The following is a 23,634-nucleotide window of genomic DNA, read 5'->3' as shown; positions in this document are numbered from 1 at the left end:
ACATGCAAGACTTTTGAGTTGTATTATTATTGTTTTGTTTTATCACAATTTATTGTTTTATGACTCTAGTTTAAGCAAAATTTTGAAGAGAGCATACCTTAGCTTCACCGAATAAAACTTAGTTTCCTGGTTTGCGTGATAAATATTAGAAACATTCTTTTAAAGCTCTTGCACCAACTGAAACAAACTTTTAAGTTACCATTTCATTAGGGTGCTCTCGAAATTCATGTTGATTGCTAATGTTTGTTTGTAAGCGTCAAATTTTTGTTCCGTTTCCATCTGGGTGCTTTTATAAACCATAAATCTCACATATCTCATTTTTCCACATTGTTTATTTCGTTTTCATTTTTACCTCCGACAGGCTATTGTGTCATATACTACAGAGTCATTTGATGAGTATTTGTACGACAGTTTTTTCCATCTTTCTGCGTATTTAATCCCTCACAACGAATCCCTGTACCTGTCTTATCATCAGCCTATGACTTCACATCACCGCTAGCACAGAACATAATACATTGTCTCTAAAAGACGTCATGAGTTGCGCTGTTATGTGCTTTTGAATTCTTTCAACAATTAGAATTCACACTTTTTAATTGCAAGGATTCCAATCATTCATCACTGTGTTTATGAGATTTATTATTATTTTATCGTAGTATCATTTTTGTCACAAACCTTACAATTGGATCCTAATGTTCATCTCTCACAGCATATTTGTTTGTTTAAAATAAAATATTGCTCCAAAGATGCTTTTATTTCAAGTCTTTTAACTAATAATTTTTACCAAATAAGCTAGTAAATTCTTGAGCTTTTGATAGTAGTTTAAACTGTTATAAATATCAATTGGTTGCTAAAATTTTGGATAAACTTCTAATACTTTGATATTTTGAAATGATATACTGTACCTAAATAATAATTGCTCATAAGATTGGATCGTCATTTTCCTATACTTCTAGTATGCGTTTAGGTAGTGGAAACTTCTCGATACCTCTATTAGTTCTCATGTTTCTGTTAGAAAGTACTTAGTACACAATCAAGATATAGCGACATAATCATTGTTCAATATTAAACACGTCAACTGTCTAAATTCAAGTCAAACAACATATTATAATGTCTCAGATATACTCGCATAATTACATCACTTAGTTTTTTTGTTTACGGAATAAACGATTGTCAAATAGCCAAAAGTGTTCCATATCGATCTATATTCATAAAATGTACAGTTAAAAGTTGTTTTGTTGTTTCTTAATCTTTTTCCGACACGTGTTGTAATAATCTCTTAAATTCGCAGTAATCAAAAGTAAGTGAAATAAGCAAAATATTTATATCTGACATATTATTTTTCACTCTAAACCCAAGTTTTTGGTATGGAATACTATTTGTATACGTATACTTGAGAGTTGCGGTAGTTAAGATGTTTTAAATTTTTCTAACTAATTATAATCATGTAAAAAATATTCAGACTTCATGTACTCCCACATGTAATTACATCAATGGTTGGTCAGTTCTTAAATTATGTGGCAAATAGGGAAATAAAAGCATACTAAGAACTGTTTGAGGTCACTCTTTTTACATAAATGTATAGAAAACTATGTGAATTATTAAAACCAAAGTTCAATAGGCTTATGTAAGTCAAAACGACTGTTCAATTGTATTCTTGAATTTTGTGGGTAAAAATTTACAGACACATTTTTGTACCGCCAAATATTAGTTGATCATTCCATAATTGCAGGCGACCTACAAAAAGTTCTACTTCATCTGTTTTATGTATAGTAGCACTCCCGAGCAATATGTATCCACGATGAAAGTTAATGGCCCCCTCTACTCATCTCCACTTAAATAAAACAGCGCTGCAGTCAAATGCCGTATCATTTATTTATCTGAGTTTAAATCGACCATCTGTAAAAGTAGATCACATTTTCTGTTCGTCCACTAAACAATAGTTAACTAGTCCTTAGTGCTGATCAGATTATATAATTCGAGCTCCCAATACTATCATTAAGTCGGGGAACATGACATAGTGCTCCGGTATAATTCTTATATTATGTTTCATATTAACTGTTAAAAAGCTTTGCCCATGCTCAACAAAGAGTATTTACAATTTCAAAATCATCACGATTGTTAATACCTTCACAATGGAAAATGAGACAGTTTAATACGTTTACCAGTTTGCTTAGAAGTATTACTGAACTTAACTGATCAGCTTAGAGTAATTTGTGTCAACTGACTTCGTTCTACGGAAGAAAACCAAGTATTTGCCAAATTTAAGGTATAGGACAGTGTTATTTGCTTTGTCGTACACGGCAATCAGGAGTAGATAATAAAATTAATTCACCAGTCACCTTAACTACCAAAGATCATGAAAATAAACAAAATAATTGAGTGTATGAGAATAATGTTACTTTCTATAATGTCTACACTTTTCAACAACTGTACCTCAACAATATTAGACGAAAAAGTAAGAGCAGTATAGATACAGAATAAGCGCAAACAACCTCCAAAGCAAGTGTACAAAAGCAGAATTACAAGGGAATAAGTAACATATTTATATCATTCTCTCGCTGAACTAATTCATCAGGAATCAGTCTTCCTTATGGTTATAGAAAAAAACTTTCACTATGTAGTGGAGTCGTCAACCTTAATAAGCTACATGGCTTCAAATATCTAAGGGGAATTACTTTATTATTATGCTTAAACATTGTTACTTAACTGTTAGTGTAGTCTCTTTTTTGAAATTAATGTTGGCACTTTATACTTAAGTGACACTGAATGACGATTAAATTTACTTTCTAAATCAGCTAGCTGTTTGAAGTTTCTATAGATTTTGATTACTTAATTCAATGATTTGTTTGTTTATCGTCATAAATTCATAAGGTTATTAATTACTTCGTATCTAGGGGGTTTTTGTATTATCACATTCGATGGTTTTATCGTAAGTTTAACTTTTTATGTAACCCTTTAATATTCTACACTTAGTGTATGTGTAATTGTCTAATTATTCCTATCAAATCCTAAAATTACTATTTTATTTTCCCTTCATATTTGACCATCGTAAGAAGCTGAATAGTGAACTAATCTATGTAATAATCTTTTTTAATTTATAAGATGTACCGAATTCCTGTTTATCTAGAAATCATCAAATTACAATTAAATTACAATGAATCGTTATTCAACAATCTACAGTTCAAGTTATCGTCCTTTTGATGAAAATCGACGAACAAATGCAATTAATAAAGCTACCATTCCCCCTCCGCCTCACTCAACCACAATTTTACCACATCAAAATATGAATGGCACAAGTCTATCATATGTAGGTCAGACGTGGGCTTCCGATCCCACTAATCATTCAACGATTACGACTGGCACAACAACTAATACAAATTACACCCACGCCTCCCCATATATTACTTGCATTAATAATCGTTTAATAAATAACAGTACAACAAATCAGACATCAAATAGTCTAAGTTTACGTCGTAATATGTGGGATGATTGTGAACTACCAATTGGTGATAAGCAAAGATCAAAACCGTTAGAATTTTATAATTCTGATTTACCTGTTAGTAATTTATTGAAAACCAATGAAATTACAAAAGATGACTACACCAATACACCTAAACGTAATTTTAGTAGCACATATACCACAGTAGTATCGGATAAATTAAATCCGTGTTCAGTGGTTTCTTCTGCTGGTGCTTACGAGAGTAATCGTGATAAACAAACTACATCTACCACTATAACAAACACTACACAAACAGTGCAAAGCAATTCATCTTATTGTCAAACAAGATCCAAAACACCGTCAGTTACTCCAATATTGTTTAATTTGTCAGATAAATCACAGAAAAACTGTGGTACAATTACGAAATCAGGAAGTAATAATTCTGCTATTGGGAATCGAAATAATACTGTCACTCCACTCATACCGTACAATACTGTTTATCAAATAGATTTTATGCAAATGTTTAGTCAGATTGCACGCATCAATAATCATCTGTTTCTGAGTAGTTTAAATGCCATCACACCGGACAGATTACGTCAACATGGCATTACATTGTTAGTGTCTGCAATGATTGATTCACCACCGGTCCATATTCGTAATGCTGTGATGAATACTGTTCATGTCCCCGTTGAAGATATAGAGAGTGCAAATTTACGTGCTCACTTTGACAGAGTATCCGATCGAATAGCTGCTGAAAATCGGCGTGGTGGTAAAACATTAATACATTGTATGGCGGGTGTTTCACGCTCCAGTACACTCATATTAGCTTATTTAATGCGTCACACAAATATGAGTCTTGCTGATGCTTATCAACACGTGCGCAGAATAAGACCATGTATTCAGCCAAATCCTGGATTTTGGCGACAATTATTAGAATATGAAGAAAAACTACGCGGCAGTCGTTCGATTCGTCTACTTCCATCGCTTACTTATAGTGGAACATCAAGTGTGAATTATAATACAAATCGATTATACACAAATAGTCCAAAGAATATCATTGGCGGGTCATCGTATTCCGATATGTTTTCTAGAACATCGAATGATTTATTACCAAATAAATCATTCATTTCATTGTATCCTATGGAGATAATCAGTTGTCGTCAACCTCTTAGTTAATCAAATTGTGGAAATATTGAAACAATATTTTATGGATTTTACGATAAATAAATAAATAAATTGAATATTGTGTTTCGAAGCATTTAAACTGATATTCTATAGAGATATTCATATATCGGAACAAACTCATTCGTTTTTTCTGCTTCAAACATTTAACATTATTCCACATACGCATACCTCTTCTCAAAAAGTAAGATTTTTGAGAAAAGGAGAAAACCATATAATTTATTCACTATTAGTTTTAGTCTATATTAGTATCAAATTTCACTGATGACCTTGTATTCATATTACACATAAACAGACACACATCCATATATATATATATATATATAATGGGATAAGATTATTTAGATGTTTATTTTCGGTGAGTTTTTATTTGTGTACAGATCTGTGTCCATACACAATGAAAAACAGATAGATAATTTGTTTATTTTCTTCTGCTTTCTAATCTGCTAAACATGAATATGTAAAAGGTCGTACTTTTGTAGTTCCCTTTCTGAATCACTACTTATCAGTTTGCAGTTTTAATGTTCTATATTTTGTTATGTATGCGTGTTTTGTCCATCGAACAAGCCTATTTGCCTCACTCTATACCATTAATATACTAAACTATTCATAAGTCTATTTATTTACACGTACCTTCACAAATCTAGTAAATGTCAAATATCCATCAAATCCATTGATGAAGTAAGAATTCATTTATTTTTTTAGTAGAAAAGCTTTTCCAGTGATGAAAAAGAAGAAATACCAATTTTGTACCTTTTTGAAAAGATGTCATATTATTTTTCGTTTGATAATGATAATGTTATTATTGATAATAATAATAATGATGGTTTAAGCCTGGAAAAAATAGTTGATAAATAATTAACTATTTTGTTCAAGCTTAAATTGTATTTCATTTTTGCTATTTTCAGTTTCTTTAGTGTTTTAATTTGTTAATCTTGTTAATTTTTTTCATTAAATACACATAAACGTTTTGTTTCGTGTTATACACTTTGCCAAAAATGATAAGGTTTAATCTGTTCATCTTTTACAATACACAATCGATAGTTGGCTTTGTTACATTGTTCTGTTTATTTTCCGTGAATGAATAAGACAAACTAAGTGAATATACATTGAGAAAGATTTTCTTGTATATTTATTTAGTAAAGATTACAATTTTTCTCCTTACCTATCCCTCATCTTCCTGTACCCTGTGAATGTAAGACCAATAATATTAATACTGACAATTGAGTATATAACAATTAAAGCTTGTATTGTTCTGCTACCTAGGGAGTAAATATTTGTTTCTCTCCAGAAAACAATATTTCTCCTGGTTTCGTTGTGATTTTTCTTTATTTTTCAACTTCCCACATCTTGTACTATTCTCTATTTTGATAACTATTTTACTATCCATTACTCTCTCCTTTTGATTTATCCATTTCGTTTTTTTTATTTTTGTCACTATAATATTTTTTCAATGAATTTTTATTTGAACCATTCTGTTTGATTCTCTCGAAATGTTGAAAATTTACAGATATGTCACAAACATAATGTTAACGCCTATATATATAGTGGAGACAGTGGATTGTTCCATATTTTTTGTATGTTATTCACTGCTATTTTCAATATCCAATTAATTGAGCACTATTTTGTTTTGATTTTACCACAGAATATATACAAGGTAAATGAATTAATGCACATGCTAAGAATAATAATAGTAAAGTGGAGATTATCCTCACTAATTAAATTTAAGCACAATCAATCAGTGAATGCACAAAAATTACAAACATATTGCTTGTGTACACAATTACATCTTTTTCTTATTTCATATTTTGTTAATTTGAATTCATTTGTTCACACTAGATTTGTGTTATGAACTTTATTGTTATAAAAAATGAACAGAGAGATTTCTTAAAGAAAAACCCAATTAAATGTCATTTATTTTTGTGTGTAATAAAATTTAACGCCAAACTTTTCATATTTCTATCGTCTCTTTTTGTTGAGCGATTTTCAGCGAGCAGTAATCATAGAAATAAGAAATTCATATGTAATTAATATAGTTAGGAATTTTAAGGAAATTAGATGCTCATTTCGTTATATTTCATACTCATTTAGTGTTGAATGAATTATAGTGACTATTTTAACCTTGTAGCCTAATGAATAAGGCATCGGATATTGGGATCGGGTTTCAGTTTGATCCACATCACTGAAAAAGCACGTTCACCTAGCTGGCAAGTCGAAGATAGTAAGAAACAACTATCCTGGATCACATTGGTTATTGTTTACAAAAATAAGATTTATCAGAAGGGGGTTTTGTGGAGATTTTAGTAATTTTGTATAGTTGAAATCATGAGTCAATTGAAGATAGATCACCATGGAAAACCTAGAAGCACTGGACAGCCGTATCGTCCTATTGTGGGACTCCCCAGCAGTGCGCATCCACGATCCCCCCTTCTGATAATGATCATATGCCCACTAGTGACTGGCTCCATGAGGTATTTCCTCTAATTCTAGTGAGAAGCAGTAACCAGTGGAGTTCAACTAGGTCTCTTAGGAGATATCAACTCACTGAAGACATTGGTGAATGGTTGCTCAATTTCGTGGATTGGTTGAAGTTAGACATTAAAACCGTTGGATGCCGGCTCAGTGGTCTATCGGTTAAGTGCTCTAGTGCGAAACTGGTAGGTCATGGGCTCGAATCTCGCGAGTGCGGTGTCGTGGATTCGCACTGCTAAGGAGTCCCATAATAGGACGAAACGGCCGTCCAGTGCTTCCAGGTTTTCCATTGTGGTCTATCTTCAATTGACTCATGATCTCAACTATATAAAAAAAATGAGATTTACTTGTAAACACAGAGAATATTGAAGCATCAATTTAAATAGTTTGTAAGTCCACGAAGACTGGTCAAATATAGTCCATAATATTAACAAGTGAGAAAAACAAGCCGTATAAATAAAATAATCAGTAGTACTCTGTCTACTTGCTTTTTCATTCTGTCAGCATTATTCACTATGATATCGAATCAGCTTTTATGGCACACGATGTTACTCGAATGTACGTAAATGTGTCAGATACTAATCTATTGGTTTCGTACAAATCCCCTAATATACAAATTTCATCTAACAATTAAGTTAACCCATTGTGTCATTGGAAGCAGAGGCAACCGAGGAATTTCATCTTCTTGATTTCCTATCACAAAGAAGGTCAAATGGTTTTTCCGGAGATCTATATATAGAAAACCGACCTGGAATGGTCAGTACACAAATTTCCAAAGCTGGACCCCACTGAATAGAAGGATGAACTTAATTCACTCTTTGTCCTCAAGGATAAGGCGAATATGTTTTACTGGCACAATAAATGAGGAATTACTTTGACAGATTCTCATTACAAATAGTTATCCACCTAGGCTTGTTGATAGCAACTTAACACCTAGATATCATGCGGAAAAAGCACCAACAGTACAAAAGAAAACTTTTTATGAATATGGAATTTAAAAAAGATACGGCTGTTGAAATCTTGAATAACCGGATTTCAAAATCGCCGAATAAAACGTTCTACTCAGCTAGGCTCCGAATTATTTTCTCAAGCCGGCCTACCATTCATGGATGTGTTAAAGATAAACTTCCGCTTTGGGCCACATCAATGTGCATCTATAAATTCACTTCCTCATTTGGGGAAGCCTACACTGACCGCACAAGGTGATCATTTTCCAAATGCATCTCAGAACACTACCTGGCATAGCTTTTAAAAGGAGAATTTCAAACAATCACTAGTTCTATACAGGAACATTTAATCAACGATGGACATATCGCTCCAAAGGAGTCTTCTTTTAAAATAATCTACAGAGTCAAAGGGAGGTCGAATCAAAATCTTATGTATTGCTGAGACATTGGCAATCTACCAACTCAAGCCCGAACATTACGTACAAAAACAATACGTCCAACCTCTCATCCTTTCTTGGCCTTAATTCCCTTCTGTAGTATGTTTAGATTTTTTTCCACTTTTTCTTCATTTTTTATTATTATTGATTTTTCAAATTAGTGTTTTGTAATTTTAAACTGTAATCAGTTATTATTAAGCAAGTTTTCTTGATTATTATTCAGTTTTTATTATTATGACCTTTATGTTTTTCATTTTACTTCGTATCTGTTAATTGGACAATTATCTTCCATAATTCTGACCGGTAAACTATTTCCAGCCTTAAATTTGTCTCTTTCCCCTTGATTATTGCGTAATAAGAGTCTCGAATCAATTTATGATGCAATCTTTTCTATCCTCCCATAGATATATATTTACCATATAACTATAATTACGAACGTACAGCTTAAGTAAATGATTTCGTCGAAAAGAAAATTTTCTTGCCTGAATTCTCTTTATTTTCATCTAATACTTGTTCATTCTAAAGCTGATTTTGCAAAACCGGTATCGCAAGTTCTTGTGATTATAAGAATAAGTAGTACCTTTCTCGATCGAATTATGGTTCTAAATGCTTAAAGCCTACTCACCGTATCATATATTGAAAATCATCTAATCTAACTTTTATTCTGTTATAGAGGAGTTTATTTTTTACGATTAAACGAACTTGTATGTATTACTGAATAACATTTATTTTATTCATCTTTACGTGATCTTGCCAACAACTAGAGTGTAAATGACAATCTGTTCTCCATAATTGTAACTGTTTAGTCATTAAGCGAAAGACTATGTAAATATTATATTCTGCTGTTACACAGAGTTGTTATGATTGAATTGTCTACGGATACTGTGTCATATAAAATCTGTTAACTGTTTGTGTAACTCAACGACTAATCAAATGTGCATATACTTGGAAAGCATCCATGCTTTTTCGTATATCGCGAGTGCATACTATTAGGTTTTCCAAACCCACGTGGGTGAGTCCAGGTTTGAGTCTGAAATTAAAAGTCAAGTTCTTAAATCACAAAATCACGTCTTCCTACACTTTCACCGAAGGAGATTATTTCAGCAGTACATCTTTATTTAAATAAAAAACAATTTTTCTTATATCTATTAGATGTTACACAAAAGAGTTATTTTGCTTAGGAAAACTATCCCTACTAGTCGTTAATTAATAATATTCCAAAAAATATAGACTATAATGAAGATAGTGATTTCCAATATGCTTGTCTTTAATTCATCTTGATAGATGCATATTTCAGAGTTAGGGATTTATTTATCACCTGCAGGTATGTATTTTAAGGACATCTTAACAACGTTATTGAGTATCCAACCTACTTCCACTTATCAAATGTACTTTTAATGATAATGATGTAGAAATTGGAATGTATACAGTCATAACAATAATTTCTCTTTTCCATTTAACCCTTGTTTTAATTAAAATAATTTAGTGGTTGTTGCAACTGATTTCTTAATAGACGTTCTTCTCTTTTTTACCTCACTCTCCCTGTTAGTATGTTTATGTACTGGTATGGCAAAATATAAACATGTCCACGTGACGTTGATGATGGTAACCTGTAAATCTTTTATGTAATCACAAGTAAACATAAAGTTTAGAAGAAAGATAGAGAATGATCCAACTACAAAAAGTTTCTATTTGTTTACATGTGATATTTTGTTTCCTTTATCGTAAAAAAAGAACAGTGACTATCACGTGTTCATATTCGTTTGTTTGGTTGCTTCTGAAAAATACCACAAGCATACTTTTGTATGTTATTAGTGTAGTTGTTTCTTAACGTAAGTCTTTTAGTGTTCTTGTTGTTTTACTTGTTTATGTTAGGGGCAAAGTAAAAAACAATAAGTTTTTTTTTTTTTGGTTTATTGAAAACCTCTTGTTCAAGGGCTACCATGAGATTCATCCTATTTTTATTTTAATGCTTGCTATTGTAGCGAACGATAACACAAGTGGGGACAACCGAATATACCTGAATACAACATTACGGAATATCTTAGCAAAATCTGGGAACCATACAGTAAATACTTCATTTGCAAAATATCCATCAATTGTCTCAGACTTTGTTATTCCTTCGTTTCCATATCAATCACTCTATGTTCTCGTTCTCTTTTCTCCGATTTTCTCAACCTTCTACCTCTAGGCATTCCACTTCCGATTGGTGATACATACTACTTATACCTGTCGACATCAGTAGCACACACCACACTACGACAGTTTATAGGAAACTTGTTCCGTACGTTTTTTATTAACTAAATTAGTAAAAGTAGTATTGACAGTTTATTTGTAGGTGTTTATTTTTAATGAATTCCTAATGGAAAATCGTGATGGAATCGGAGTTGTTGCTGTAAGTTGGCCATAACATTGAACGTACATCATAATTTATCACGAATTCACTAAAAGTAAAATTGAAAACAGCTGGATTGGGACTCAGTGATCTTCAAGGTTTCATACTAACTAAAAGGTCCAAACTCCATAATTTCAATCCTGCTTGGTTTCCCAAGTTCACTTTAGCGATACAACTTAAATTATAAGGAAACAGACTTTGTCGTCCTATGAAGACACCTATCTTCAGAAAAGAATTATTCATTTGTCCCTTTGTAACAGGTAGAATTATTATTTGTTATTGTTCCTGACACTAAACCTGTTTAGAATCGAGTCCGCTATAGTCCAGGTGAGTAGTTTCGTTAATCCTATGTACTTAGACTAGTACAGTTCAATGTAAGACATTTTGCCTCAATGCATAGTACGTTTCATTGTTCCAAACAAACAATTAACGATAAAGTCTTAAATAGGAAGAATAACCAACTACCATACCTAGTTACACTCCATAGTCGAAGAGATGATAGCACTATAAAACAACCTGTTTATGAGGACTGACAGTTTTTGTCCGTTTTAATACATGCGCGGCTTAGTAAGATGCCTTTGCAACAGATTTTAACGAATTCGCACTGTGGATACGACTGAAGATATAAACTGCCGAGTGAAACACTGGTGCTAAATAGATATTCATTGAAAACTATAAATCCCCGTAATAGTCAATTATCATCGAAACCCCTTCTTAATATTGTTTGGAAGAAAAGGTTTTACATCACTTTCCCGCAGAGAGCAGAATCAAACAATATAATTTTGAAACAGACCGAGAAAACCTGTTGAAAAAACACATTATGCCACCAAATTGATTGTCACTGAGAAAAATAAGCCTACAATTTTACGAAGAATTCAACAGTTCAGAAATGATTATGTCACCTCCTATTGCATTTGCTAATTAACATGTGTTTGTAACTACATAAACTGGAATCATAGAACAATCCAAACAAGGGTCGTAGGATATGTACTTGAATGACTTCAGAATCGGTTAGCATCAAAAACAGGGAAAACCATTCTCCTCGATAGCGAAATGTTTAAGCAAAACAGACCTTAATATTGATCTAACAACTTTCAAAGCTTTATATGGAAATCGTCAAGACCTCATTCCTCAATCTGTAGAAATCCTGGTCATTAGAAATTCAAGACTCCTTTGTGTGTACAAAAATAATTTGTTGTAACCTTGATTATTCTTTGATAATCTTCAATCTATTTTCATGCCTGGAGTGGTGTAAAAACTCGTTCCTTCCATATTATCTCATCCTTCTGATTATCACCATATATAAGTATCAGCTAAATCTTAGCAAACCATGTTTTGTAACAAACAAAACTCAAGCTTTTACGGTTTGTACACAACTAAAAAATTATTAATGAAATTTGCCTTTAATACTGTTGAGTTCTCTAAACTAGAATGGTCACACAAAGAATAAGAAGGAAATCTTATTAGTTATATGATTCTATTTTTATCAGTTGTACTCTTTCAGTTTAATATATCATGGTTTGTAAATGATATTTTGAATCTCCCAGTATGTCCATTGGGTCGGCTAAAAGTCCAATCACATAAAGTCTCTTCATTCCAGTCATCACAGTATTTTAGGAAATCCGTCATAAATATTTATTTCACGAAAAATAATTAAACCAAATCCTTTTAATTCAAGAGCCGATTTCATATCAAACTTTCAGATTCTTGATCTTATCTACTGAAGTGAAACGAACTGGCCGTTAAATCACTCGGCTTTAAACCATTGGGTCGTAGGTCCAAACCCAGCGTTACCTTCTGTGATTTAAGCAGTCACCTAGCATAATTAATCCCACGTAAAATGTGCTATTTGAGACTGAGTTAATAAGCCCTTACTTTGTAAACTTGTTAAACCAATATAAGAGATACAATATTAAAAATAATGAATCAATAAAATTTGTTTGTGTACGCAGATAAACCGTAAAAGTGATTGGTATTTATTCCCGGTATTATCAAGCATTCATGGTTACATTTTAGTATGATACTTCGTTTTGTGTACATATGAATTGATTTCTTACTTCATCTGTTGGTAAGGGACTTAATGTTACTTCATCTAATTTCTCTTGCATAATCGCTCAATGTTAATAATGTAAATCTATGTCAAAGCTTAATACATGAACGTCTACATAACTTTAGTTATGATCTACATTATAGTGAATTTTTATGTTAACTATGTTAAATGAATCAATTAAAAACAAATCTTATTTAGAAGAATATCATATGAGTAGGGTCTAGGAATAAATTCAATGTCATACAAGTACTGATTCACATTCTATTGGATAATAGTTTTTCATCGGAAAGCAAGTGTAATCCAGTCATCATTCAACAAGTGTAAGTGATATTACCATTAAAATATAATTAGATGTAATACTTTGTAATCCGTGATTTACAGATTGAATTAAGTACCTAGATTACATAGACCAGAGTAATAATGATAATACCATTCCCAGTTACGTAGAAATTGTAGTGACATTTGGTGAAAAAAGATATTGTGAATGAAGTTCCTCGTCACACTGACCCATTTTATATCTGTATTTATGTACACAAATTAACTCCTTCTTCCTACAGTTAGTGACTTTTAATTCTCTGCATCTGACATATATATCGACGCCTCATGTATTTGAAAATGTTTTTCATCGCTACTTCGTGTCACCAGGAAAATGAAATATTATTACTTTACTGGTTTATTATTTTTTTTATTGAAATCATGAACCAATCAATGTTAGACCATCATTAAAGACCCGGAAGCACTGAACAGCGAAAGTAATGAGATTATACGTAGTAAGTGATCCTCATTGACATCTATATTACATCGAAATATAAACCATATTTTTCCCTTGTGACATTCAATCAAAACATTCGTGTACCAAACTGGATATCGAAAGGTCATTTTTCAGCAGCCTCACAAGTAATTTATTAGAAACAACTCGGGAGTCAAATATTCAAAGCTACTGACTAATGATTTTTATTTATCTCTCAATAAGAGTCCCAAATTTAGTGGACACGCTAATGAGTTGTGTCTACGTGACATGAAATCTCATCAACTACATTTGCATTTAATTTTTAATAGCCTACGATCAATATGGTTAACCACATGGTATAAATCTATCTTCCAACTAAGATCCCTTAAAGTTATGTAACTAATTAACTAATAGTCACGTACTTAGAAACCATCAGTTACCGTAATCTCTTACTGATAAATTCGAAACAAAGTGATTAACTATCATGATAATCGCTTCTGGTTTTATCAGGCTGCTTAAGTGTAAAGCAGCTGACTAAACAGATAAAATGATCACTTCCTGAAATAAAATATTTCACAAGCTTGTATGAACTAGATAATCTGACAAACAATAAATCCGTGCTCAAAAGTAAAGTAGTTTTAAACTGTGTTCAACTGTACTATTAGTTGGCATTGGTAACCGAAAACGAATCAGCTGAGCAACAATCACGTGATATATTCAATGAAGCTTTTGTATCAAAAATTAAGAATATACATAGTTTATTTTAAATAGGTTTTTTTTGAATAATTATTAACAGTTAATGCAATAATTGTTCAAACTATGGAACCCATTTTAAAAACTAGTGTATATATATTTATTTTATGTTAAATCACTTTGTAGGCTAATTAGTCACAGGTTGTTTATGTGATATCTACTTTCAAATGTTTTGACAGTCCATCGGTATTAGATATTCATGCCCCAAATGTAAATGTATCAGTATTCATATGACAGTTAAATTGTGTAGATATACTTAACTCGAAAAAAAAGTGAAGATAAATAAACTGTAATATATATATGTGCAGATATCCAATATATCCATAGGCGTTAAATATAAACCGATGCTGACTGCTGTGAAAAGAAGTCGAAGATGATATTAAAATACAAGGTTTTGCCAAAATAAGTTCGATTAGTAACTGGCGCTCTGTGAATTTATTTCCAATGGCTAAAATATTACAGTTCAACAATTACAATTGCTTCTCATGAGTTAAATATGCTGTTATACACTAAGCTAATATATGAATACAGCCAATATAAATACATTTCTGGTAAACCTATTCAGTTGACATCGGTAATTGTTTTCTTAAATTATGATTACGCTTTCTAGTCAGTGTACCGACAACATATCTGTACGTCTCAACTCAATTTAATTTTTTCAACTTACAAATCTTGAAGATTACAGGTATTGTTCTGGAAAACATCTTGTTTTTCTATTTAAGTACAAAACTTTTATTTTGTTGTAATTCAAATTTGCTTATAATCATAGGTACTTATTGGATACTTTCCGGATCACTTACCGTAACTCCTTAGCTCTGTTTGAAAGAAGCAAACAATCCTGACATTTTACTTTAAGATTTCTAAGACACATCAGCGACGATAATTATAAATGTCGTTTTGTTATAACTACCAAGTAAATTACTCCTCTCCTTACTTTTACACATAATATTAATCAGTATGATCCCATGACTTATTTCAATGCATTTTCGGGAAATGTAAGTTCTAGTAATTTCCGAAACAAGCTAAGCAACAGCTCTAGGAGGTTTCTTCAGTGAGTGGTTTACTCTTTCATTTCCACTCCAGAAGAATTCTGAAGGAAAATCATTTGTCCATTATTCTGTCACACATAAATCATCATAACTCCGCCTGAAGCTCTTCTAGAGTTACTTCCGGTCCCAAGCCCGTGTAAAGGGAGAGGGTTGGGCATGGGGTATGTAACCCCATCCCGTAGAAAACAACCTTGCAAAAATAAACGCTAACCAGAATAAACAAATTAAACTATTTAAACTCTGCCTTCCGAGGTGAAAGATCTTCACTCAGAGAAATTATGATGCCTCATGATGAAAGCCGAGACTCTTCGGAAGTCATGGGGCCTATATCCGTTCCAACAACCAGAGCAACAATTTTTATAGGTACATGGAACGTCCGGAAAATGTGGGAGACCGGGAATATCAGTCAAATAGCAATGGAAATGAGGAGATACAAATTAGCAGTACTTGGAATCAGCGAAACCCATTGGACACAAGCTGGACAGCAAAGACCAGATGCGGGGGAGATGCTACTGTACTCTGGCCACGAAGAGGGCAATACTCCACACACTCAGTGAGTTGCTGTGATGCTGACCAACGATGACGACGACTGATTGCAGCCTCTCGTAAAACCGATCTTTATCGTCGTCATTGCTATCATTAGTGAGTTCATATCATTAGATAACGTTCATTATAATTCCCTCCTTCTTTGTTTTGGAAGATGCTTTGATGGTTCTGGGTCTATGAGATTCCCATCCTATAAACGTATTTTGTGCTTCCTTGGTCAGCATCACAGCATTGTTGGTTGAAATTAAACGTTGACACTGATGAACCCCAGAGCAGTGGTCTGGAAGGTAAGCGTTTGCGCAACGTTGAAGGTCCTGCATTTGATTTCTTCGTGAGGGATCGCGGATGTGCACTACCGAGAAGTCCCATACTAGAATGGAACGGCCGTCTAGCACTTTCAGGTTTTCAATGGTGGTTTAATATTGATCAGTTCATGATCTTAATTAAGATATATTTTATTTAAATAATATTTTTAATTATTAATTTATTCATTTGATCAGTTAGGCAAAGATCTTGAGTCTTTCTTCAATCAGGACTGGGAGGTCGATACTACGGTTATACTGTTACCTTTAACCAATTAATTGTGTTTCCATAACAACGTTAGTTTTCGTAATGAAAAATTGATTATTGGAAAATATTTTCAAAACTCAAGAACACCATATTACACTACTTATTATAACGAACAGATTCATACATTTAATTTACTTTTCTGTTGAAGTAAAAATGTATAAATTTACATTTTTTATGAATACCTTACGTTCCCGTTGTTTTGGTCTCAAGAAACGTAAAAAACAAAAGTGAAATTCAGTTGAATTCATGTTCTAACACAATGTATCACAGGTTAGATGAATAACTCAATTACATTTCCATAAAAGCTTAATTATTCATGATTTTATGATGGTTTATCAATAAATTTATTATTCAAATACATAAAACTGTAGAGTTGTGAGATCATGTTAGTTTTCGTTTAAAAAAAGGAACTAATTATTCTGGATCAAATCAAGTCTTTGAAAATCACATTTTTGTTATACATATACTAATGAATTCAGTTTAAGTAACCACTTTATTGATGTAGGATTAACAGTAATTAAGAAGAAATAAATAAACAAATCACAACTAAAAATTCAAAAGTTCCAAAACAAACAAAAAAATTGCGATGTAAAAGAAAGTAGGTGAGTAGGTCACTATTTTCCTGTATTTTAAGAATGTGTTCTGTTTTCCTTCTTTAAATAAATAGGTCATTCGCAACAGTTGTGCAGTTTGTTAACTGATGGAAAGATAACATGCGGAATTTTAAAACACAAGGACATCAATCGAAAATGGAACAAAAATATCAATTAATTAATCACTAAAAAAATTAAACTAATAGTCAAGATGAAATATAAAATCATAATAACTTCGGACAATGGAGAAGAAACCATCGGCAGTTAGATATAACTGAGCTGAACGCAAACAACTACAATAACTTCATTTTGTATAGTTTGTTTGAATCTTCCCATTTATGTTTAGTACTGAAACTGATTAGTCTCTTATTGGCATATGTACATCCTGTGTGGATTGCCTCGATATAGACTTAATTCACAAGCATTATAAGCAAAGATGGATGGTGACTAGCAGTGGAATCCAGGACGCGCACTTCGTTCTATTTGGGACGCGTCAGGTGGATGTATCTGCATCCCACAGCTGCTGTTCACTCCGTGACTCAAGCTCAATACTGTTCGCTTCAAACGCCATCGCGTTATCCACTTAGTGTCGGAGTGAGCATCAACTTTGGATGCAGGTACATCCACCTTACGAGTCCCAAATAAAACGAAGTGCGCGTCCTGGATCCCACTGCTAGCTACCACCCATCTTTTATTATAACTACAATAACTTCCATCATTATGAAAGACAAAACTACTTGAATACAAAAATAAAGGAGTGTAAATGTTGTAACCAAGATTGAACTAAACGAGGGAATGCAACAGAAATATTCAGTCTAATAAAGTAGTAAAATATTTAACGAAAGAAAGTAGATACATTAGTGTTAGTGCGACAACATTTAAACCGTGTCACTTAAAATGTTACAATATTGATTCGCAGATCCTATCAAAAACCATCCACCTGTCTACATAAATCAAATGTACAGACAATGAATTGATAAATATTTCCTATATCATGGTCTGGTCACTCGTTATCTCGTCTTACTTTTCCTACGTCCTAAACACTTTAGTACACTGATCCATGTAAATTACATACACCACTTTTCAGTAAAGCGTTTTTTAAAATTTATTTTTCCTTCGTCATCAAATTTTAGTGTGAAATCTACTTTGAGATTTTAGTAAAGTTATTTAAACGAGATGAATGAAATGACAGTCATCTATTTGATTTCATTTAAATTCACTGGAACGTTGATTTGAATGCGATCTGAATTCACCTTCAAAAGACACTACACTTACCGGTAAACAAGTATCGACAAATGAAAATTTAGGCAAGATATTGATCAAGTATAAATTTCTGTACAGAAATTTAATTTGAAGCCAACTACTAGGTGGTTAAAGTTCTTTGTATAGTGAAAAAATAAAATATTTAGTAAGCTGACACCCACGATCGCATTCGATGGACGATTTTAGAGATATCGCCACTTAAATATGTACTCTGTTATTCATTGAGTTGATAATTTATAGATGACTCCATATCACTTAATGGGTATCTGTTCTATGTACAGTTATACTTATTGACAGTCCATCAAATCTTCCAGTGTTCTTTCTTATAAACATTAAACCTATAAATGTTTTTTATTTACTTTACATTTAGATACATCTCTAAATAACACTTTAATTTTTAATGAAGCATTTAGACTTCTTGTTGTTAATGTTTAGATCTAAATTGTCAAGTTTCTCCTAATATTTAGATTCATTAAAAGTAATCCTGGATGGTCTTTGCATTTGCAGGCCGACTATGTTTTGGATAGTATCTAACAGTAAGATTCAGTAGACATCTATCCTAATTCATTTTAACTGCTCAGACTTACATATATTCTCATTTTTCATTTTAAAACTTGTCCTCAGTACACACTGCTTCAAAGGATTATCTTATAGGCTAATGATTCAGAATATTTATCACTTATTTAATAGGTATAACACCACTTTATTTTTATGTGACCAAGATTTCCTGACCGTGAAACTTGGGGCTGAAATGATTCATCTGTATTGACATCATGATCGATTAGTCTAAAGAACAACACTGTTTGAAATAATAATAACTAGATACAAGGCAAAAGAGTAATATCAATGCGATTGCAGACATATTACATTGATGAGTTTCGATTAGAGTAAAATGAGCTTCTTTTAGCCTTATTGTTAACTAATAATAGATATATGATCAAATTATTTTGTATGTACTTTATTAAATTTTCATGTACGTTTGATTTTTAAAAAGTTGAAATGAATTGCTTAGTAGATATTCCATCTAAATTCTCTGAATAAATCACGTACGAGATAAGTGAACTGAATGGAATTGTTCTATTCAATATATCATCCACTTTTAATAATCATCAATATTAAAGAAAAAGTGCAAATTAAAGCCGATCATAAACAATGTTAACTTTTATTGGTCATTAAAACAATTTCATTCAATTATTTCTGTAGGCTAATAGTAAAAGAATCCAATTTGATGTTCAGCGGAAAACATGTACTTAATTTGACAATATTGACTAGCTAGTAATTGAAACCTAAAGAACATTAGTCACAGTCTTTTCTTTAAGTCGAAGAGTCTGAAACAGTGAACACTTGGATCAGTAGTTAAATAGAATGATACTGTAAGTTCAAAAAGTTGTGAGTTGAGTGCTTAAATGAATCTAAGACTAGATAGAAACAACTGTTGAGTGTTCTTTGACTTTTATGTTCCCATTTTCTGAATGCTCTGATATCGACTTTTCACTACAAAGACAAGACACAACCATATAACCTGACGTAATCTTGTTATAGTGTTAATTATACTGTGTTATTACGACTCATTTATCATTAAGCAATCAGTTATGAATAAAATGTAAATAACTCAAGTTTATCGACATAGATTTAACAGGCTTAAGTTTAAAATGCAAACAACTAGATAATAAAACTCGATTATCTGAAAAAATTGTATTCTCCATGAGAAACCAACGTCGCAGTTTTCAGATGGAGAGTTGCAACTAAGAGATTACAAACTAGGATAAAAATCATATCCGAATTCTCTCTGGTTTCCAGGAACTCTCCAATTTGTGATGAAAATTAAATCGACACGACCGCTTGCAAAAATCATCACCCATTTATATTTCATTTATGAATGAATAGACATCATATAATTAGACTGCTTCTCAATCTGAAGGAAAACGTTTTTTTGGATTATTCGAATCGACAATGATAACAATGTGAACGTTACATATGTCTACAAAACCCAATTTTCGTTGGATTATTTTAGCATATAATTTCAGTCTGACTGTAGAATTTCATCACAGGCTTACATTCACTGACATAATTTATTAGAAACTGGAGAACACTAAAAACAAATTTATATTCAGTCACTAGTCTATAAAGTGGAACTTTGATATTGCATTTTATGCATCTTATGCAAACTTACCCCCTCACCGTGAAAAATATATCATTAGCAAAATCAAAATTATGAAGTGCAGGGCCATCTATAAAAAAATTCTTCAGAAACTGTGATTGAGTAAAATATCTTCCAAAATGAAGTCATGTTCGTCACCTTACTTCAAACTGTCACAAGAATTAATTTGTATAATTCATTGCAATAAAAAGTTTTCAGAATATTGAACAGTTAAGACAAATGGTATTTTTAAAAAAAAGATACATTCCTTCCAACCTCAGAAATCGAAATTTAAACAGTCACAATGTTTCACCCAACAATTTGGTCTAAGCTTCTGTAACGAAACACTCAAAATTATCAAAGACGAATGTCACAGTTTATCAACTATAATCGCTAGATAACAATTAGTCAGTCAAATGGGATCAGTTTGATATAAAGTGAGTTAATGTTTTTCGAGAACATGTAAGTAGTAACTCACTCACTAACAGGTGTGAAGATGGTTAACTCGATTATGCATAGGGCCAAATATGAATTTTGCTGTCTAGTTCTAGTTTCAAGTTAAAGCAATAGTCCAGAAGTCACCTATTCTCAATAATGCTTTCCACTTGCTAGGATTACATGACGAAAAAATCAAACCAGTTGACTAAATAGATTCAGAAATCCCCTACATTAATAGTTTTTAAACAAATTAAATTGGTCGAATTAGTATTGGCAAGCCAACTCAACATAACAGTTTAATGAGGATAAGAAAAATGCAAAAGCATCCTATTTGGAGATACTGTTTGAAACATTTAACAGGAAAAATATTTAAATTGTAAACTCTGACATGATTCCTACTTTGAATAAGGTACTATTGGTTAAAATGAAAGAAACTTGAAGAGTAAAAAGTAACTTGTTCTAAGGTTTGTTCCGAAAGATCTAGTGATAAGTAAGGACAAGCGAAGCTCAACCACGTCGATAGTGAGGCTGTTACCCATCAGTGGCACCAAATAACTGTCATGAAATTTTCAGAACCGATTCATGTCGAAAATATTAACCATCTGTTTATAACGCGATGGTCAGAAGTTGACGTGGTTGTCACGATATATGATGACCCTGGGTCCAGCCTTATGAGTGTGGATTGCTAATAAGTCCTAAATTAAGACTAAACATTGGTCCAGTCCTCAACGACTTCCAGTGGTTCCCTACCTAATGTCAATCCTCGAGGAATGCTATCTTCAAAGAGTAAATTGTTAGCCAAATCAAAAATTTGACCCACATTTGCAATATGAGTTAAGTAAACTCTAATCATATTATGGGCTTTAATGGAAACAGATTATAATTTCTATTAATAAACTCAGTTAGTCATGGAGTTATTAGTAATTAATCATTTAGCTCTAGTTTGTGAGGATGAACACTTATGACCTGATATGAAATTAAGTTCATTCGCTTAATTTCTCTTAAAAGCATCAAATTATTATGTTACTAATCCCATGTGTATTAGACCACATATTCCACCTTCATTCAACCAATTACAGTACACAATTATCATTCGATATCACCACCAGGTGCGCATTTTATTTGTGAATGGATTAATTCATTAGATAAATTCGAATCAGATCTTATTTGAAAGTGTTATCCATTAGGCTATTGGACTAAGCTAATCACCTTCTGAATACAAAAATACGCATATATATTTAGTAAACCATCAGCATGCAACTTATTAAAATATCTTAGCTGAAATGTCTAGTTCTCTTACCAATAAACAGTAGGTAGTTTAAAAGTTAAGAGAAAAAGTAATTTTATGATTAAAATTTTACTATGGTACCGATGCTTCTAATTATAAACATATATATATATATATATATATACAGATACAATCAAATTGTAACCTTAGTAACAACTGTTTGAAAAAAGAGGCTAGATAACTGAACATTTCCATATGCATTCACAATACGACTAACCAATATTAAAAAAAACACATTTTCCTATATTCTAAAAGGGACTCTTATCACAATATAGGGAAGCCACATTAAATGAATAGACTAATGCAGTGTTTCAGTTTGAGCCATATCGGCCTAACAAATCTAGCGAAAAATAACGACTGTAGAGTTCACTCAAGCTTGGAGTAAACGGCATCAGTTGTCGGTAACGTCATCATCCTGCAAAATTAACCTGCTTTTACAGGTATCTTAAGCAAACACTCAATGAGTCATTGAAAACCGACATGTTTAGTATGACACATTATGAACAATTCGTACTAATACTATAACTAATATTGCCAGACATACCTTCACATTAGAATGTAATGACTTTGGATTTTCCAACTGACAATCACTCCGTAAACCATTTCATTTTCATTACTCTTTCTTTTAATTCTCAGCTATTTAAAAGTTCCTGTCATATTGAAATGAAGATATATAGACAAAGACTACTCTTTTCAATAAATTATCATCTTGTTCTTCAGTCTTAGGTCCAAATTAATAAGTGAGAGGAACAAAATACATAATTTAAAACGATAACACATGAATTCAGGGTTATAAATAAAAAACATTGTTAGCGTTAAAATGACTTATATAACGTATGTTAGTAATTACTTGGTAACATCTATCAGACTCAGGATCCTTCGAACGGTATCAGCAATAGCTATAAAGTCTCAGAATGCGAAGCTTTGTGAATAGAAGAAAACAAGTCCTCACTAACGATTAATTTCGAGAGGTAAAAAATCAGGATTTTATTTAGAAGCTGCGATTCAACCATATCAAATGTGAGACAGTTACCTACCAATAGCATTCAAAGATGATTGTACAATATCGAGACATGATTGAAGCTAGAATTGTACACCATTTGATGTTTGGTCGATGGTCTGAAGATCAAGAGTAAGCTTCGATACTGAAAGTTCTGAGTTCTATTTCCGATAGGGTCATAGATGCATACTGCCGAGCAGTTCCGTACTACGAATAAACTGATGTCCAGTGCTTCCTAGTTTTAAATGGTTGTTTATCTATGATTAGTCTGTGATGCAAGTATTGAAAAAATGTTCAGCCTCTTCTCTTATCTTGGCCAACCCCGAACACAATGCTCACCTT

General features: G+C 32.2%; 1 protein-coding gene across 1 annotated transcript; it reads left to right on the top strand.

The window, feature by feature from the left end:
- Positions 1-3,154: 3,154 nt before the first annotated feature.
- Smp_038530 (putative map kinase phosphatase) lies at positions 3,155-4,615 on the top strand (the record flags this gene model as incomplete). The annotated part of the gene is made up of 1 exon (XM_018789343.1): positions 3,155-4,615. The coding sequence occupies one exon, from the start codon at positions 3,155-3,157 to the stop codon at positions 4,613-4,615; it is 1,461 nt and encodes a 486-aa protein (XP_018654795.1).
- Positions 4,616-23,634: the final 19,019 nt, after the last annotated feature.

Source organism: Schistosoma mansoni, chromosome W, assembly GCF_000237925.1.
Source record: "Schistosoma mansoni strain Puerto Rico chromosome W, complete genome".
NCBI lineage: Eukaryota > Metazoa > Platyhelminthes > Trematoda > Strigeidida > Schistosomatidae > Schistosoma > Schistosoma mansoni.
Note: the sequence above shows the minus strand (reverse complement) of the source record. Positions and strands in the feature narration are given on the sequence as shown.